Genomic DNA, 13,187 nt, shown 5'->3' on the forward strand with positions numbered 1-13,187 from the left:
AGAACTGAGGAGAGGGCCAAACCAGGGTCTAGGATAGACAGTTTCCCTGAGCCTGCAGGGAGGGGCTTGCATGGGTTCAGGAGGAGGGGGCCCAAGCTCACAGGGAAGCAGAGCACTGTTCCTGCTCCACTTCCTGCTGGGGCCTCATGCTATCTGGGGAGCCCAGGGCCCACCTCTGTTAGCTGCAAGGTCTGGGCTCCCATCCCCCAACACCATGCAATGTTCTGTGCTGTGGCACAGGAGCCAGGCACACAGACCGCCGCACAGCTGTCTGGGTGTGGACCTTCCTGGGGCCTCAGCCTGCTGCCCCACCTCACGGACCATGTGTCCAGAGGGCTGATCACACGCGTCGGAGGTGCTGTGCTCAGTACTGGTGAAGGGAGACACAGGAGAGGCATCAGTCCTGCCCTGGAGAAGTCCAGACAAAAGAGTGAAACAAAGCAGATGTCAGGGACCAGGCCCTGTCGAAGGGGAGAGGAGCTGCCCAGCAAGCTGGGGGACAGTGGCTGTGTTGCTTTTTGTGCTACTAGGAATTGAACCCTGGGGAGCACTGACTGCATCTCCAGCTCTTTCTACCTTTTGCTTAGTTTGGGACATGCTTGCATATAAGTCGCCCAGGCTGGGCTCGAGCTGCTGGCCCTGCTGCCTCAGCCTCCCAGATGGCTGGGATCACAGGTGTGCAGCACTGCACCCAGCTCAAGCTACAAGTTTCAGCAGGTAGAGAATGACTTGGATGGGCGGCCTTCAAGCCTGTCGGCTGCATGCTTTGGTGCAGGAGCACCCCACAGGCAGAGGCTCAGCTGGGCTGGCTGGTGGTAGCCACTTTGCAAAGAGGAAGGAGAGGGGAGCAGGGTCTCAGAGGTGCTTCAGTTGGGGAGCAGGGCGCCCCCTGCCCTCTCTGCTCTTCCCTGACATCCTGGGCTCCTTTTGCACCCACATTGCTGCGTCTCATCCCCACCCCTGGCCTCCCTCCCCATGTGCTCTCCTCGGGGCTGCTGTCTCTCTGTCCTCGTCCCAGCCCTCTATCCCCCTGCCTGACTCCTGGGGTCCACACTGCTCCTCCAGGAGCTTGCATCATCACCGCCGAATCCCAGGGTTCCACAAAGCAGATGCCTTCACCCTTTCCAGCTCCCAGGCCTCTGAACCAGGACTCTGTGTCCAGCAGATCACAGCCATGACGCAGCGATGCCAAGAAGAGCTGCCCCAGGAAGGCTATGATGTCTGGGCCAGAGTAAGGACTCTCCAGAAGCACCCCGGGCAGATGGCCTAGGCCCCACACGGCACCCTAGAGATAGCTGAAGTTAAGGATATCAAGAGATAGTTGGCAGGGTACCTTAGCACCAACACGAAGGACATGAAGTCAGATCATTCCAGCCAGGAATGGAGGAAGAAAGAGCCCGACGGTCCCCAGGAAGCAGACAATGATGAACAACCAGAGGAATATCCTGTCGATGACCATGGCGACGTACTTCCAGTCTTCCTTCACCTGCAGGCACAGAGGGGCTCGCAGGGAGGGCGGCCAGACCCAGGGAAGGGGAGCTCCTTCCAGTGCACAGCACAGCTAGGAAGACCACAGGGGCAGCAGCAACGGACTAGAGACCTGGGAAGCCACGGTCAGCAGTGGTAGGAGGTGGGTGTGCGAGGAGGGGCAGGGGCCATCCTGGCTCTGCGACCCTCTGCCAGGTCCTGTCCTATCTGATACAGCCCAGGGCTGGCCGTATCCTCCTGTTCCGAGTAAAGGAAGCTATGTGGATACGAGGACATGCTAGCGCCACCTAGAGGCACGGAATTCCAAGACAGGATTTACAAGCTATTCTCCATTAGGGTAGTGAAGACTTCGCAGCCTAGTCTTCCCAGCCACCTGTAGGACCTGCAGAGGAACAGGCAGGGGGTGACCCAGGGTCTCTGTGACCCAGGGTGGCCTGGAAGCGGGGCAGGGGGCAGTGCAGAGCTTGAACTTCCAGCCCAGTCCAGGGGGTCTGGACTGCTAGCTGCTCCCAAATGAACGATTCATGTTCTTATCTATCAGCAAGGCCTCACAGCAATCCCCTGTGCCCTTCCTCCGGGGGAATTCCGGGGCTCAACGCTGGGTACACAGGGCAGGGGCCAGGGAGGGAGGCCACCCCCACACGGCCAAGAACCCGCAGGGTGTGCAGTCAAATGGCAAAGTTCACAAAAGGCCGAGTCCCTGATGAGGAAAGGCAGAGGCCCCAGCACAAGGAGTGAGGTGGGTCTGCCCTCCGGGTTCGGGCTGACACACTGGTCCCTCCTGATCTATCCTGGTGCCTCTGCATCGCGCCCACCTGCAGACCTTGGATGCCCAAAGGCTGGTCCCTCAGCTCAGGGGGAGGGGATGTTCTTGCATGCGTGTACTCGAGCAGGATTGGGGATTACACCCCGGGCCTTCAAGCTGAGCTACATACCCAGCCCCTTTATTTTGATCCAGGCTCTTGTTAAGCTTCCCATGTGGAAACTGAGCTTGCTGTCGTCCCTCCTCCCCCTCCCACAGTGCTGGGAGCGCAGCCTTGGGCCAGAAGGGACATTCTTGATCTCATGCTCTTCCTGCTAACAGGAGTCCTGACAGCTGCTGGCTAGAGGCTCCCTCTCACCACTGATTCCAGACCCCAGAGGAACCTGCTCCAGCGAGGGGCCTGGGTGGGCCCACAGTAACACCCTGCCGCTCGCTATGCTGGCGGAGCCTCCAGGACAGGGGCCCTCACGCAGCCCCCACGCACCGAGGAGTCAGCATCCTCAGACCGCAGGTGTTCCGCGATGTAGTGCACCCCTTCCAGGGCCTTTCGCAAGGGAGAGGACAGCGAGACTTCACGTCCCCAGGAAGCAGGCTCAGCCTTGGGGCCTGACGCCCCTGGCTGCAGGCTGGTGTGGCCATAGAGGGCACCCGCGGAGGGGGCTAGGCGGCCCGCACACACCCATCCCTCCTCCGCCTCCGCCGCCACCTCCTCCTGCTCTTCTTCTTCTTCCTCTTCCTCTTCCTCCTCCTCCTCCTCCTCTTCCTCCTCCTGCTCCTGGGCATCCACGCTGGTCTCCAGCCAATGATAAGAGTGGCTGAGCTTCAGGCCCCGGGACTCGGGGAGCTCCAAGGCTGGTGCTGGGGGCCGGCTCATGAGCAGGCAGCGGGGCACGCAGCCCAGCAGGACCAGCCGCACCCAGCGCGGCATGGTATGCGTGCGCGGCGAGCGGTGGTGCACGTTGAGCACGAAGACAGTGATGACGATGGAGAGCGTGACGAAGATCATGGTGAAGAGCAGGTACTCGCCGATGAGCGGGATGACCAGCGAGGTGGACGGGATGATCTCGGTGATGAGCAGCAGGAAGACGGTGAGCGACAGCAGCACGGAGATGCACAGCGTGATCTTCTCGCCGCAGTCAGACGGCAGGTAGAAGACCAGCACCGTGAGGCAGGAGATGAGCAGGCACGGGATGATGAGGTTGATGGTGTAGAAGAGCGGCAGGCGCCGGATGACGAAGGCGTAGGTGACGTCAGGGTAGATCTCCGCGCAGCAGTCGTACTTCTTGCTGTTGTAGGTGCCCGTGGCGTTGATGATGGCCCACTCACCACTCTCCCAGTAGTCCTTCAAGTCTACCATCTGCTCCATCTGCTCCAGGTCGATCTTGGCCTTGTCGTACGTCCAGGAGCCGAACTTCATCTTGCAGTTCTGCTGGTCGAAGGGGAAGAAGGTGACATCGATACTGCAGGAGCTCTTGTAGATGGCCGGGGGAACCCAGTGCACGGTGCCGGTGGAGAAGAGGTGGGCCTTGGTCATGTGGGTTACTGCGAACTCCCCGTCGGCACTGGGGAGAGAGAGGATGCAGACTGGGGCGACGCATGCCAGCCTCGTGGGAGAGCCAGGCAGGGCCACCCTACACAGCCACGCAAGCGCTCCACACAGAGTGTGAATCTTCGGAGCAGACGCATGTACCTGAGTGTCTCCAGATATCCTTACTTTCATCGCAAAAGTAAGAAGTTTGAAGAACAATGGGAAGCATATGGAATTTTTAAAATAGCCACTATAGGGGGCCTGCCCCGTAGCTCAGCTCTTTAAGTGGCTGCTTCAAGAAAGCAGTCAGGCTCAGGTTTCTGTGGTTCAATCCCCACAACTCAAGCCAGCCAAACCTGCCCTGAAGGCATTCGGAGGGAAAAAAAAATTAAAATAAAATAAAATAGCCACTACTGTCATTTTTGTGTTATACCCAGGTGGTGAGATTCAAACCAGAGTGGATCTAAATTTTAAAAGTATCACAGTAAAAGTCACATTGCCACTCACTCCCGTCCAAATGCTGCCCTTTACTTCACACTTATTGCATTATTCTTGCCGCTTCCTGAGGCCGTTCTGGAAGCGCTAGACTGTGCACGTCTGTGCAGGGGACCTAGCACTTTGGCTGCTGGAGGTCCCTCGTGAGTTCCCGCGTTGAGCATGCATTTCCAGTTAGCCTCCTCCCTAGGCCTGAGGAACGTGAGACAGCAGCCCGGCCATCCCAAAGGCTGCCATTGGAGCAAGGCCTTGACCAAGGTAAGATCTGGCCGGGAAATGGAAGGACAGTGGGGCAGCAGGGGGTCTTGTGGGAACAGGGGCAGGTGGGGCAAAGGCGACACTCACAGGGTGCCCTGGAATGCAGGGAAGAGTGCAGTGGGGGGCAGTGGAGACAAAGTTAAGGTGTGTGGGCCTGGCACCCAGTGACCTCTCTGGACCCTGGGACACTGAAAGACAGTGACAGGAGGCTGAGTCCCCTACTGCCCTTGAACAGGAGCACAGCAGGCTCAATGACCCAGTCTAGCCCCACCCCTTCCCCTCCAGTTCCCATGGGCAACTCTAAAGCCTAGGAATCAGAATACACAGAAATAAGGAGATCGCTTTCTCCTCCAGTAGTTTCAGGGTAGAGGTATGGGCAAGCAGGAGACAGGAATTGTGAGAGAGAGTAACACATCAGTCAAAAGGTTAAATTGAGCTGGGTGTGGTGGTAAACACCTGTATTCCCAGCACTCTGGGAGGCTGAGGCAGGAGGATCACAAATACAACCCCAGCAAGGGAAACTGAGGGGCTTTGGGAGAACGTGTCTCAAAATAAAAAGTGGTTAGGGATGTTGCTCAGCTTAAGGGCCTTGGATTCAACTTCTAGTGTGTGTGTGTGTGTGTTTTTTTGTTTTGTTTTGTTTTTTAAGTAATTTTAAAAAAATAAAAGCTACTTTAGTCATTTCAAATAATCACCACTAGAGGGCCACAGGTTCCCATTTTGCAGAGTAACACCTTTGATTGGAAGCTGGTGGTGGGGTGGGGGGACTCTAAACCTCAGCGACAGTTCTGTCCTATCCTCAGAAGTATTTCTTATGGTCATCAAGGAACCCTGGGCAAAACCTTGTCCCAAAAACTCAAAGTCAAATTGGTGCCAGCTCTTTGCTCCCCACACAGGATCTTGGGCGCCAGCTCCAGCCCCTGAGGTGGGGGTGGGAACCTGAGTCCCACACCGGATTTTCCCCCTGGGATTCTTTCAGGCTCCCCGGCCTCCGGTGAGCCTCTGGTGGTCGTGGCCTGGTCAGTCCCTCTTGGTCATGCTTATGAGGCAGCTGTGAACAATGAGGAAGCACAGCTCGCACCCAGGGAGCTCGTCCCCTCCACGGTTGCTGCCCTAGGAAGCCACTTGCAGGTCCCAGCAGCGCCATCCCTCACCGCAGCCATGGGCATCTGCAGAGAGCTGGCACTGTGCGTCTCAAAGACTCCTCGGAACCGGCAAGTGCGTTCTAGTACCAGTGTCAGGTACCGGTACACAGTAGCGGCTCGACAAACGCTGGGGTGTAAGCGTGAAAGGCACAGTGGAAGAGATAAAAGAAAGAAAGGGGAAAGCTAAGCAGGCAAAAGGGAAGCAGGGACCCCCCTCCCAAGGCCCTTGCCTGGCATCCCTTTGGGTCCCCCCCGGGACTCCTGCTGCTTCCTACTTGTTGTAGAGAACAATGTCAGGGATCCAGATCATTTCGGAGGGGACCCGGAGGGAGGTGATGTTGCCGAAGTCAGCCGGGTTCCAGCGTAGCTTGTAGTCATTCCACTCCTGTGGGCCAAGGGGTCTTATCACCACACTGCATGGGCAGGGGCCTGGGCCCCCACATCTCCCCAAGCAGCCCCATAAAACAGAGGGGCTGCGACGCCAGGACAGGGCCCCAAGCTGGTGTCCAGCATTCCAGCGTCCTGGTGCTGGGCCCTCAGTCTCCCGCCCAAGGACTGACCCCAGTGGGCAGGCCATTCATTCCCAGGCATGCATATCTGCAGCCACTCATTTCCGGGCACCATGCCTTGCAGTCATTTGTGTGCCCTGCCTTAGGAAGAGCCTCCCAGGAGAGCCGGGCAGGAAGTGCGGCGCAGGCCAAATGTCTCCTATTTACCAGGAGCAGAGAGATGGAACCAAGCTGACAGAGGTCCACAGATGAGACAGGTTGGTCACCTGGGACCTTCAGGCTGCATGCCAGAGTCGCCCCTCCAGGACCTCTGCAGGCAGGGGTGCTCTGGGCCACACCCCCACTACTACCAACCAAGTCCAAGTGAAAGCCTTCTCCTCCCATGCTCGGTTCTCATCTCCAGTCCATCTCTCAGGCATTCAGACTAGGCCACCATTTAGGCACCAATGTGAATCAGTAGATGATACCACTTCCACTTTACAGATGAGGAAAGAGACTCCCAGATGTTATGGAGCATCTGGGGCTCTCAGAGGAGGCCACAGCAGCCTGGGTCCCTCTGTAGGGCCCTTTCCTTGCAATCCCAGGTAAACTCAGGTGACCAAGACACAGGGACAATGGGGACAACAAGGTTCCAACCCCCCACCCCAGTGCTGCATGACTGTGTGGCTTTTCAAGTCCTTTCCTTGCTCCAGCTCCACTGGTGCATCTGTAAAAGGGAGTCTAGGGACTCCCTAGTGGAGGAACCCCATGATGTCAGAAGGGACCTGCCCAAGGCCTCCTATTTTATTTAGATCTGAGTCCCTGGCACACAGCCCAGTGCCATTCAGAGCCTAATGAAGCAGGCAGACAAACAGGGCACACTTTCTGGTCCTGCGGTCTTCTGTGCATTCACCTCTGCCGTAGGAAGGAGTAGGCCTGATGGGCAGGAGCAGGGGCTACAGGCAGGGACCAGCTCCCGTTTCTCACATTCTCCCACCACCTCAGTGCCTTGGGAGTGGTTGGGCAGAGCATGAGGGGTAGGGAAAAGCTCTAAAAGGAGTTGGTCCCCAAGCCTGTCGCAGGCACTGCACATCAAAGAGGGCCACACATTCTTAGGGTTCACTTCCACTAAGAGGCAGAATTGATACTCTCGCCTGAATCCAGCTGGATTAATTTGGATCACTGAAATCCAGCATCACTGAAGCTGGTCCAGTGTTCAGACACGAGACTCACAGCTTTCACTTCCTGCCTCTTGGGACCATCATTCTGGGAGCCTTGATCCACGAGGTGAGAATCCAACTCCTCTGCTGGAAAGAGCCCAGAGAATGACCCTGAGGGTGCCTAACAGGAAAGGAGCCTAGCCTGGGCCAGCCTTCTAGAACCTTCTGGACTCTCTCCACACATTCCTACCCAAGAATATACACATGAGGGAAGCTGTCTTAGACTCTCCCGAGCAGACTCAGTCACCAGCCGGATGCCAAGTACCCTGGCTTCACTCACGCAAAGCACATAAAGCTCTGAACCATGGTAAGCTGGTCAGCTCTTTAAGCCACTAAACTCTGGGATCTTTTTGGGCATCATAGACATAGAACCCTCAGTGTTCTCTGGGTCTCAGAGAACAGCACACCTGAAACCGCTCTTTTTATCCTGGTTGCATTTTGCCCTTCACCCTTCTGGGCTGTCAAATGGGCAGAGTGAACTCTCATGGGGTACAGGTGGCGGTGCCATGAACTCTGGACACCCTGAGTGGCGTCTGTTGGGGAATTGTGAATTGGATATCCAGTTTCTCCTTCGCCCCTGGTGGGTAGAGGGTCCCTTCAGGGGAGCCCTCACCTGCTTTAGCCAGACATTGGTGGTCATCATCTGGTTCTTTTCGTCCTGGCCAGCGGTGAGAGAGAAAGAGAGAGAGAGAGAGAGAGAGAGAGAGAGAGAGAGAGAGAGAGAGAGAGCAATCAGAATGACAGCTCCCCAGGAAGACAGAGGCTGCCCAGGAGGGCCACCCCTCCTGATGCTGCTACCAGCACCAGGCCCACCACGAGGCATCTGGACCAGGAAAGGGGAAGGAGCACAGGAGGATGAGAGCTGAGGAGGGCTGGGCAGGCCAGGGGGTGCTGGGGGAAGGGCGGGGAGCCAGGGCCCGTGCAAGGGGCATGGTCTAGAAGGAAGGACATGAGCACCACATCGATGAGCTGGGCGATAGACAGTCCGAAGCGCACGATCACCACATCCGAGGTGTTGGGCACTGGCCGTGCCCACCGGTTGTAGCCCCCAAAGAGGTATTTGAAGAGGCGATCCTCAGCCTGAGTGTGAGGGCCTTGCTGTGCCAGCACTGTAGGATGAGGGGACAAGAAGAGGAGTCCTCAGGAGATGGAAGAGGCAGTTGTGTGGCTTCAGGTCCACTTCCCCTCGGGGCAAAGGCACCCAAGGTGCTGAGCCTCTGTTTGCTCCAGCCCCAGCCGCATCCCCATGGAGGGCAGAGAGGTTAAATGCCGTGCCCTGGGCACTCACTGCGTGCCAGTGTCTCTGTGATTAGACAGAAAGGGGCAGTGCAGCAGCAGCGGGCAGGGAAGAGACTCAGCCCCAAAGGGCATGGGGACATGGGAGGCATCTGGTCCACCGGGGGAAGCTGCAGGCAGGAGGCTGCCTCCCCTGCGGCCAGTGGGGACAGCTGTGGTTCCCATCCACGGAGCAGATGAACCACCAAAGCCAGCCAGGAAGCCCTCCTCTGCCACTTAGCTCATCACCCCGCCTGTCTTCACGCTTTGGCATGCGCAGCTTCCTCTCAGCTAGGGAGGGCGCTGCAACATTGTGTGCCGGGAAGTTTGTCCCTGAGTGCTGCAAACAGCGTCCTGTCCAAGGCTCTGCTGCCTGAGCAGGTGGAGGGTGCCAGCTCCAAAACTCAGAAAACAGCAGGCCATCTGGGACAGAGGGCACAGCAGGGACAATCGTGGCCATGTGGCTGTCCTGAGTGCCCCCCAGAGCCCAGGTGCTAGTCAAGCGTCCTTCGGTCCCCAGAATAGCCCTGGGAGGTCCACAGAACTATTTGTGCTTTGCATGAAGAACACTGAAGCTTGGGACATTCAGGGTGATGCAGCTGCGGACGCCAGAGCTGCTAGAGCCCCACCGCCTCCTCCCGGGAGCCCATCGCCTGGCTGACGCCCTCTCAGGACCCCTTCAGCCTTGATGACTGCAAGGAGTAGCCTGAGGGAGTGTCCACACAGCGTGGGGAGGCACGGGTGAGACAAAGACCTGGCGATGACGCCCACTCACCTGCTGGCATCAGAAGGAGCCACCATGGGCTGAGCTTGGCCAAGGGCAGGAGTGGAGGCTGGGAGGCGCCCATGGCTTCCCCTGGACATCAGAAGCAGGGCAGACCTGGGCTCCTGGGATGAACCTTGATGCTTCTGGTGGGCCTCAGGGTGCTGGCAAAGCAGGGCTGCTGAAAAGAGGAGGCTGGCACGTCCTCGTAGCTCCGGCCCTAGTGCCTCATCTGCACGATGGGGACAATCTGTCTGCACAGGGAGGCCAACAGAAAGACATATACAGCTCACAATAGCTAATGGTGAAAAGAACCCAAACGTCCACCAGCCTGTGGGAGGATGAACACATGCAGCTACCCACAGGACAGAGCGCGCAACTGCCCATGCACAGCGGAACATGCTTCAGCCACCAGAAGGACCAACGTGTGCTCCTACGTAGGTGCGTCTTGGAGACCTCACACAAAGCAAAAGAAGCCAGGTGCAAAAGCCACTTATCCTGAGTCTGTCCATGTGGCCCGTGTGCTCAGAGTAGGTAAAGCTATAGGGACAGAAGCAGACTGGGAGCACACACTCTACAAGGGGAAGGAGGTGACTGCCTTGAGATTGCTGGTCTCCTGGGGTAGGGGGGAGCCTTTGGAGTGGCATAGCTTGCTCAGTCCTGCAAATATGCTAAATGCACCCCGTTGTTCTTTTGGGGAGTAGTGGTATGGAAACCAGGGCCCTTCACTGAGCTCCGTTAGCATCCCTGGCCTACCCCGGCCCCTTCATTTTTACTGTTTACTTTGAGTCAACGGCTCACTGAGTTACCTAGGTTGGGCTCAAACTTGGGATCCTCCTAAGCCAGCCTCCTAGTGCGCCAGGATGATTGGTGTGCGTCACCAAGCCCCGGCTTAGAAACTCTATTCCTTAGAGGGTGAATTTTATCGTATGTGATTTGTATTTTGCAAAGCTGTTATTTAAAAAATGAATACCTTTTGGGCTAGTAAGTCATACCCAACTGTGCTTGGAGGGTTGATGTGGGGGTGAAGATGGCAAAATCCAGCACCTGATGCAGAAAGGGTAGGGGACATGATGCCCACTAGTGGTAAACTGCATATGTATTTTGAACTATCTCTTCAAAAAAAAGAATATGGGTAAAAAACTCCCTTAAAAATTTAGGTCAGTCTGGGAATCCAGAATTTGTGGAAGCTAAAGAAGGAAGATCACAAGTTCAATCCCAGCTTGGGAAACTTAGTAGTGACTTAGCAAGGCGCTGTCTCAAAATTAAACACAATAAAGAGTTAGGGAAAAGCTCATTGGGAAGACCTAGATCTCCAGTTCTGGAAAAGTAAAATAAAATAAACCATCACATACACAGAAGAATCAGAATTATTATTAATGGAGTAGTGAAGCCCCTCCTGCTGGTCACTCTCATCCCCAGCCTGTCCCAACCTCTCAGCAGGGAACCCAGAGATCCCCAAGCACCCCCCACCCATGCCCCACTTGTCCCACCACTCAGTTCTGCAGCCCAGGGACAGAACTGGCCTGGGGTTTGCAATGTGGCTTCGAGTCCTGGCCTAGGTGTTCAGCCACGCTAAGGTTTCATCTTATCTGAGAGTTGGGCCACACTCCCTGCCATGCCTACTGCCTGGGCCAGGCACGGGTGACACAAGAGACTGTTCCTGCCCCACAGGGCTGGGCCAGGGGTCAGGCTGCTCTCTCAGGAGGGCAGCTTTCCCTGGGTATAAGTCAACATCCCTCTAAACCATGCATCTACCCCGGGCTGCACCCACCTGGTCTGGCCCCTGCAGCTTCTGCAGCCTTGCTGAGCTTCAGCAGCTGCGTCTGGCATCTCGGGCGGGCCCTCAAGGGGTTTCTTCCAAGCTGCTCTGCAAAAGCAAGAGCAGCCAACTTCCCTCAGGAGCACTGTCACTGCTGTCTTGCTCCTCTCTCTAAATCTTCCCTTCCCAGGGTGCATATAGGTCACCTGCTATCTTGGGGGCATGGGTCACAGGCAATTTGTACTTCTTCTTGACACTTTCCTAAGTTTTCCAAATTTCCTCTCACAAATTTCACTCCTTACTTAGTATAATGAAGTGTTTTTATGCATGCAGCAATTCCTGCGTGTGCCCGCCCCATCTCACGGGGTTGGGGGCTCACCCAAAATTCATTAGATTTACACTCTAGCCGAGTAGAGGGAAAGCAGTCAAGGCCAGCTCTGTGACAGGGGGACAGGCCAGGTCCCTCAACAGATGAGTGGAAAAGCAAAATGTGGTCCAGGCACACAGAGGAAGATTATTCAGCCTTTAAAAGGAAGAAAATACTAGCACATGCCACAGCATGGGTGAACCCTGAAAGAACCATGCTAAGCCAAACAAGTCTGGCACAAAAGGACAAGGTGCCTGGGGTGCTCCAGCCCACAGAAACAGATGGCTGAGTGGAGGTCGCCAGGGATGGGACTAGAGGAAGGAGCTGGAGCTCAGTGTGCAGAGCTGCAGCAGCGGAGGGGGGAGGGAAAGGGGGCAGTGAGTGAGCGGGTGGCTCTGTTAGTCACTTTGCTTGCTGAGCTACACACCCAACACCCAAGACTTAAGGAAGGAGGGGTTTATTTTGACCCACGATTTCTGGAAGATTCCATCCAGAGTCAGCTGGCTCCCAGGCAGAAAAAGCATAGTGGGAGGGTGAGGGTGAAGGAAAGTGGCTCAGGCCATGGTGGCCAGGAAGCAGAGAAAGAGAAGAGGAGCCAAGAGGAAGGTGCACCCCTCCAGGGCCCCTCTTCCGGCAAGGTGCCACCTCCTGGCAGCCCAGGATGACTCCATTAATGGCACAGCACCCACTGATCCAGTCACCTCCCCAAAGCCTCGCCTCTGAGCTCAGGAGGCTTCCGGAGAACATTCTAGATGTAGCAGTTGTGGTGAACCTGTGGCACACATGCTATCGAGCGCTGTTTGTTATCACTGAAAGCTCTAAAAGACCATTGACCGAAAGCACAGCATTTGCCCAACTGCATGTCCTCACAGCCTCCAGGCCACACACCGGCTGGAGAATAAGTGGTGTTCTGCATATTTTACCAATATAGTGGAAGTCGGCTGTGCTCACTTGGAGTTATGTTTGGGCTGAGCCCAAAGTTGGCCCTGGGAGTGGAGCTTGGGGTTTCAGCCCCAAGCTCAGCCCAGCTCAATGGGCAGGTTGCAGGTGGGCAGAGCCTCCTGTGAAAGGTTTCTGGGGAGGAAGGGGCCCCCGGCACGCCTATGGAGGAAGAGCAAGGTCACACTCTTGCCCTGTATTTAGGAAGCAAGGCCAAGCAAATCAGCAGCTCTCATCTGCAGCTTGTCTGTTCCTTATTCATCGATCTTTCTGCCTTCTCCTCCTTCATTAGGGCCAACAGTGCGCTGCTGGGTAACAGGGCAAAACGCTGAGTTCCTGGGTGCTGAGGGCAACACGCAGAGAAGCACCAGAAGAAGGAGGCGTTCCGGGGCTGCTTCCCCTTATCCTCAGGCTGCTGCGGAGCCGGCCTGTGTGCACTTGGCCTCCTGGCCCCAAAGGTGTCCAGGGAGGACCCCAGGAGGCTTCCTTTCCAGGCTTTAGACAGCCCCCGGGTGTGGAAGTCCTTTCCTGAGTCAGACCCTGTGTGAGCATCTCAGAGAGGCAGAGCTGAGCTGGGACATCTTGGCACTGTCACCAAGAGCTAGGTTTTGTCATCACACATGAGAAAGTGCCAAGAGGGTGATTTAGCCCCTGTTCAGAAGCCTGACAATCCCAGAACACTTCCAGGTTCCTTTG

General features: G+C 56.4%; 1 protein-coding gene across 1 annotated transcript; it reads right to left on the reverse strand.

The window, feature by feature from the left end:
* Positions 1-1,360: 1,360 nt before the first annotated feature.
* Positions 1,361-9,508, reverse strand: Chrna2 (cholinergic receptor nicotinic alpha 2 subunit). Its single transcript, XM_023714691.1, is given in 7 exon segments — positions 1,361-1,486; positions 2,736-3,813; positions 5,953-6,062; positions 7,999-8,043; positions 8,343-8,510; positions 8,513-8,564; positions 9,432-9,508. Coding segments are annotated over 7 exon segments (1,656 nt in total).
* Between the last annotated feature and the right edge of the window lie 3,679 nt (positions 9,509-13,187).

The sequence above is a fragment of the Octodon degus genome, unplaced genomic scaffold (genome assembly GCF_000260255.1).
Source record: "Octodon degus isolate 3935 unplaced genomic scaffold, OctDeg1.0 scaffold00036, whole genome shotgun sequence".
Classification (NCBI taxonomy): domain Eukaryota; kingdom Metazoa; phylum Chordata; class Mammalia; order Rodentia; family Octodontidae; genus Octodon; species Octodon degus.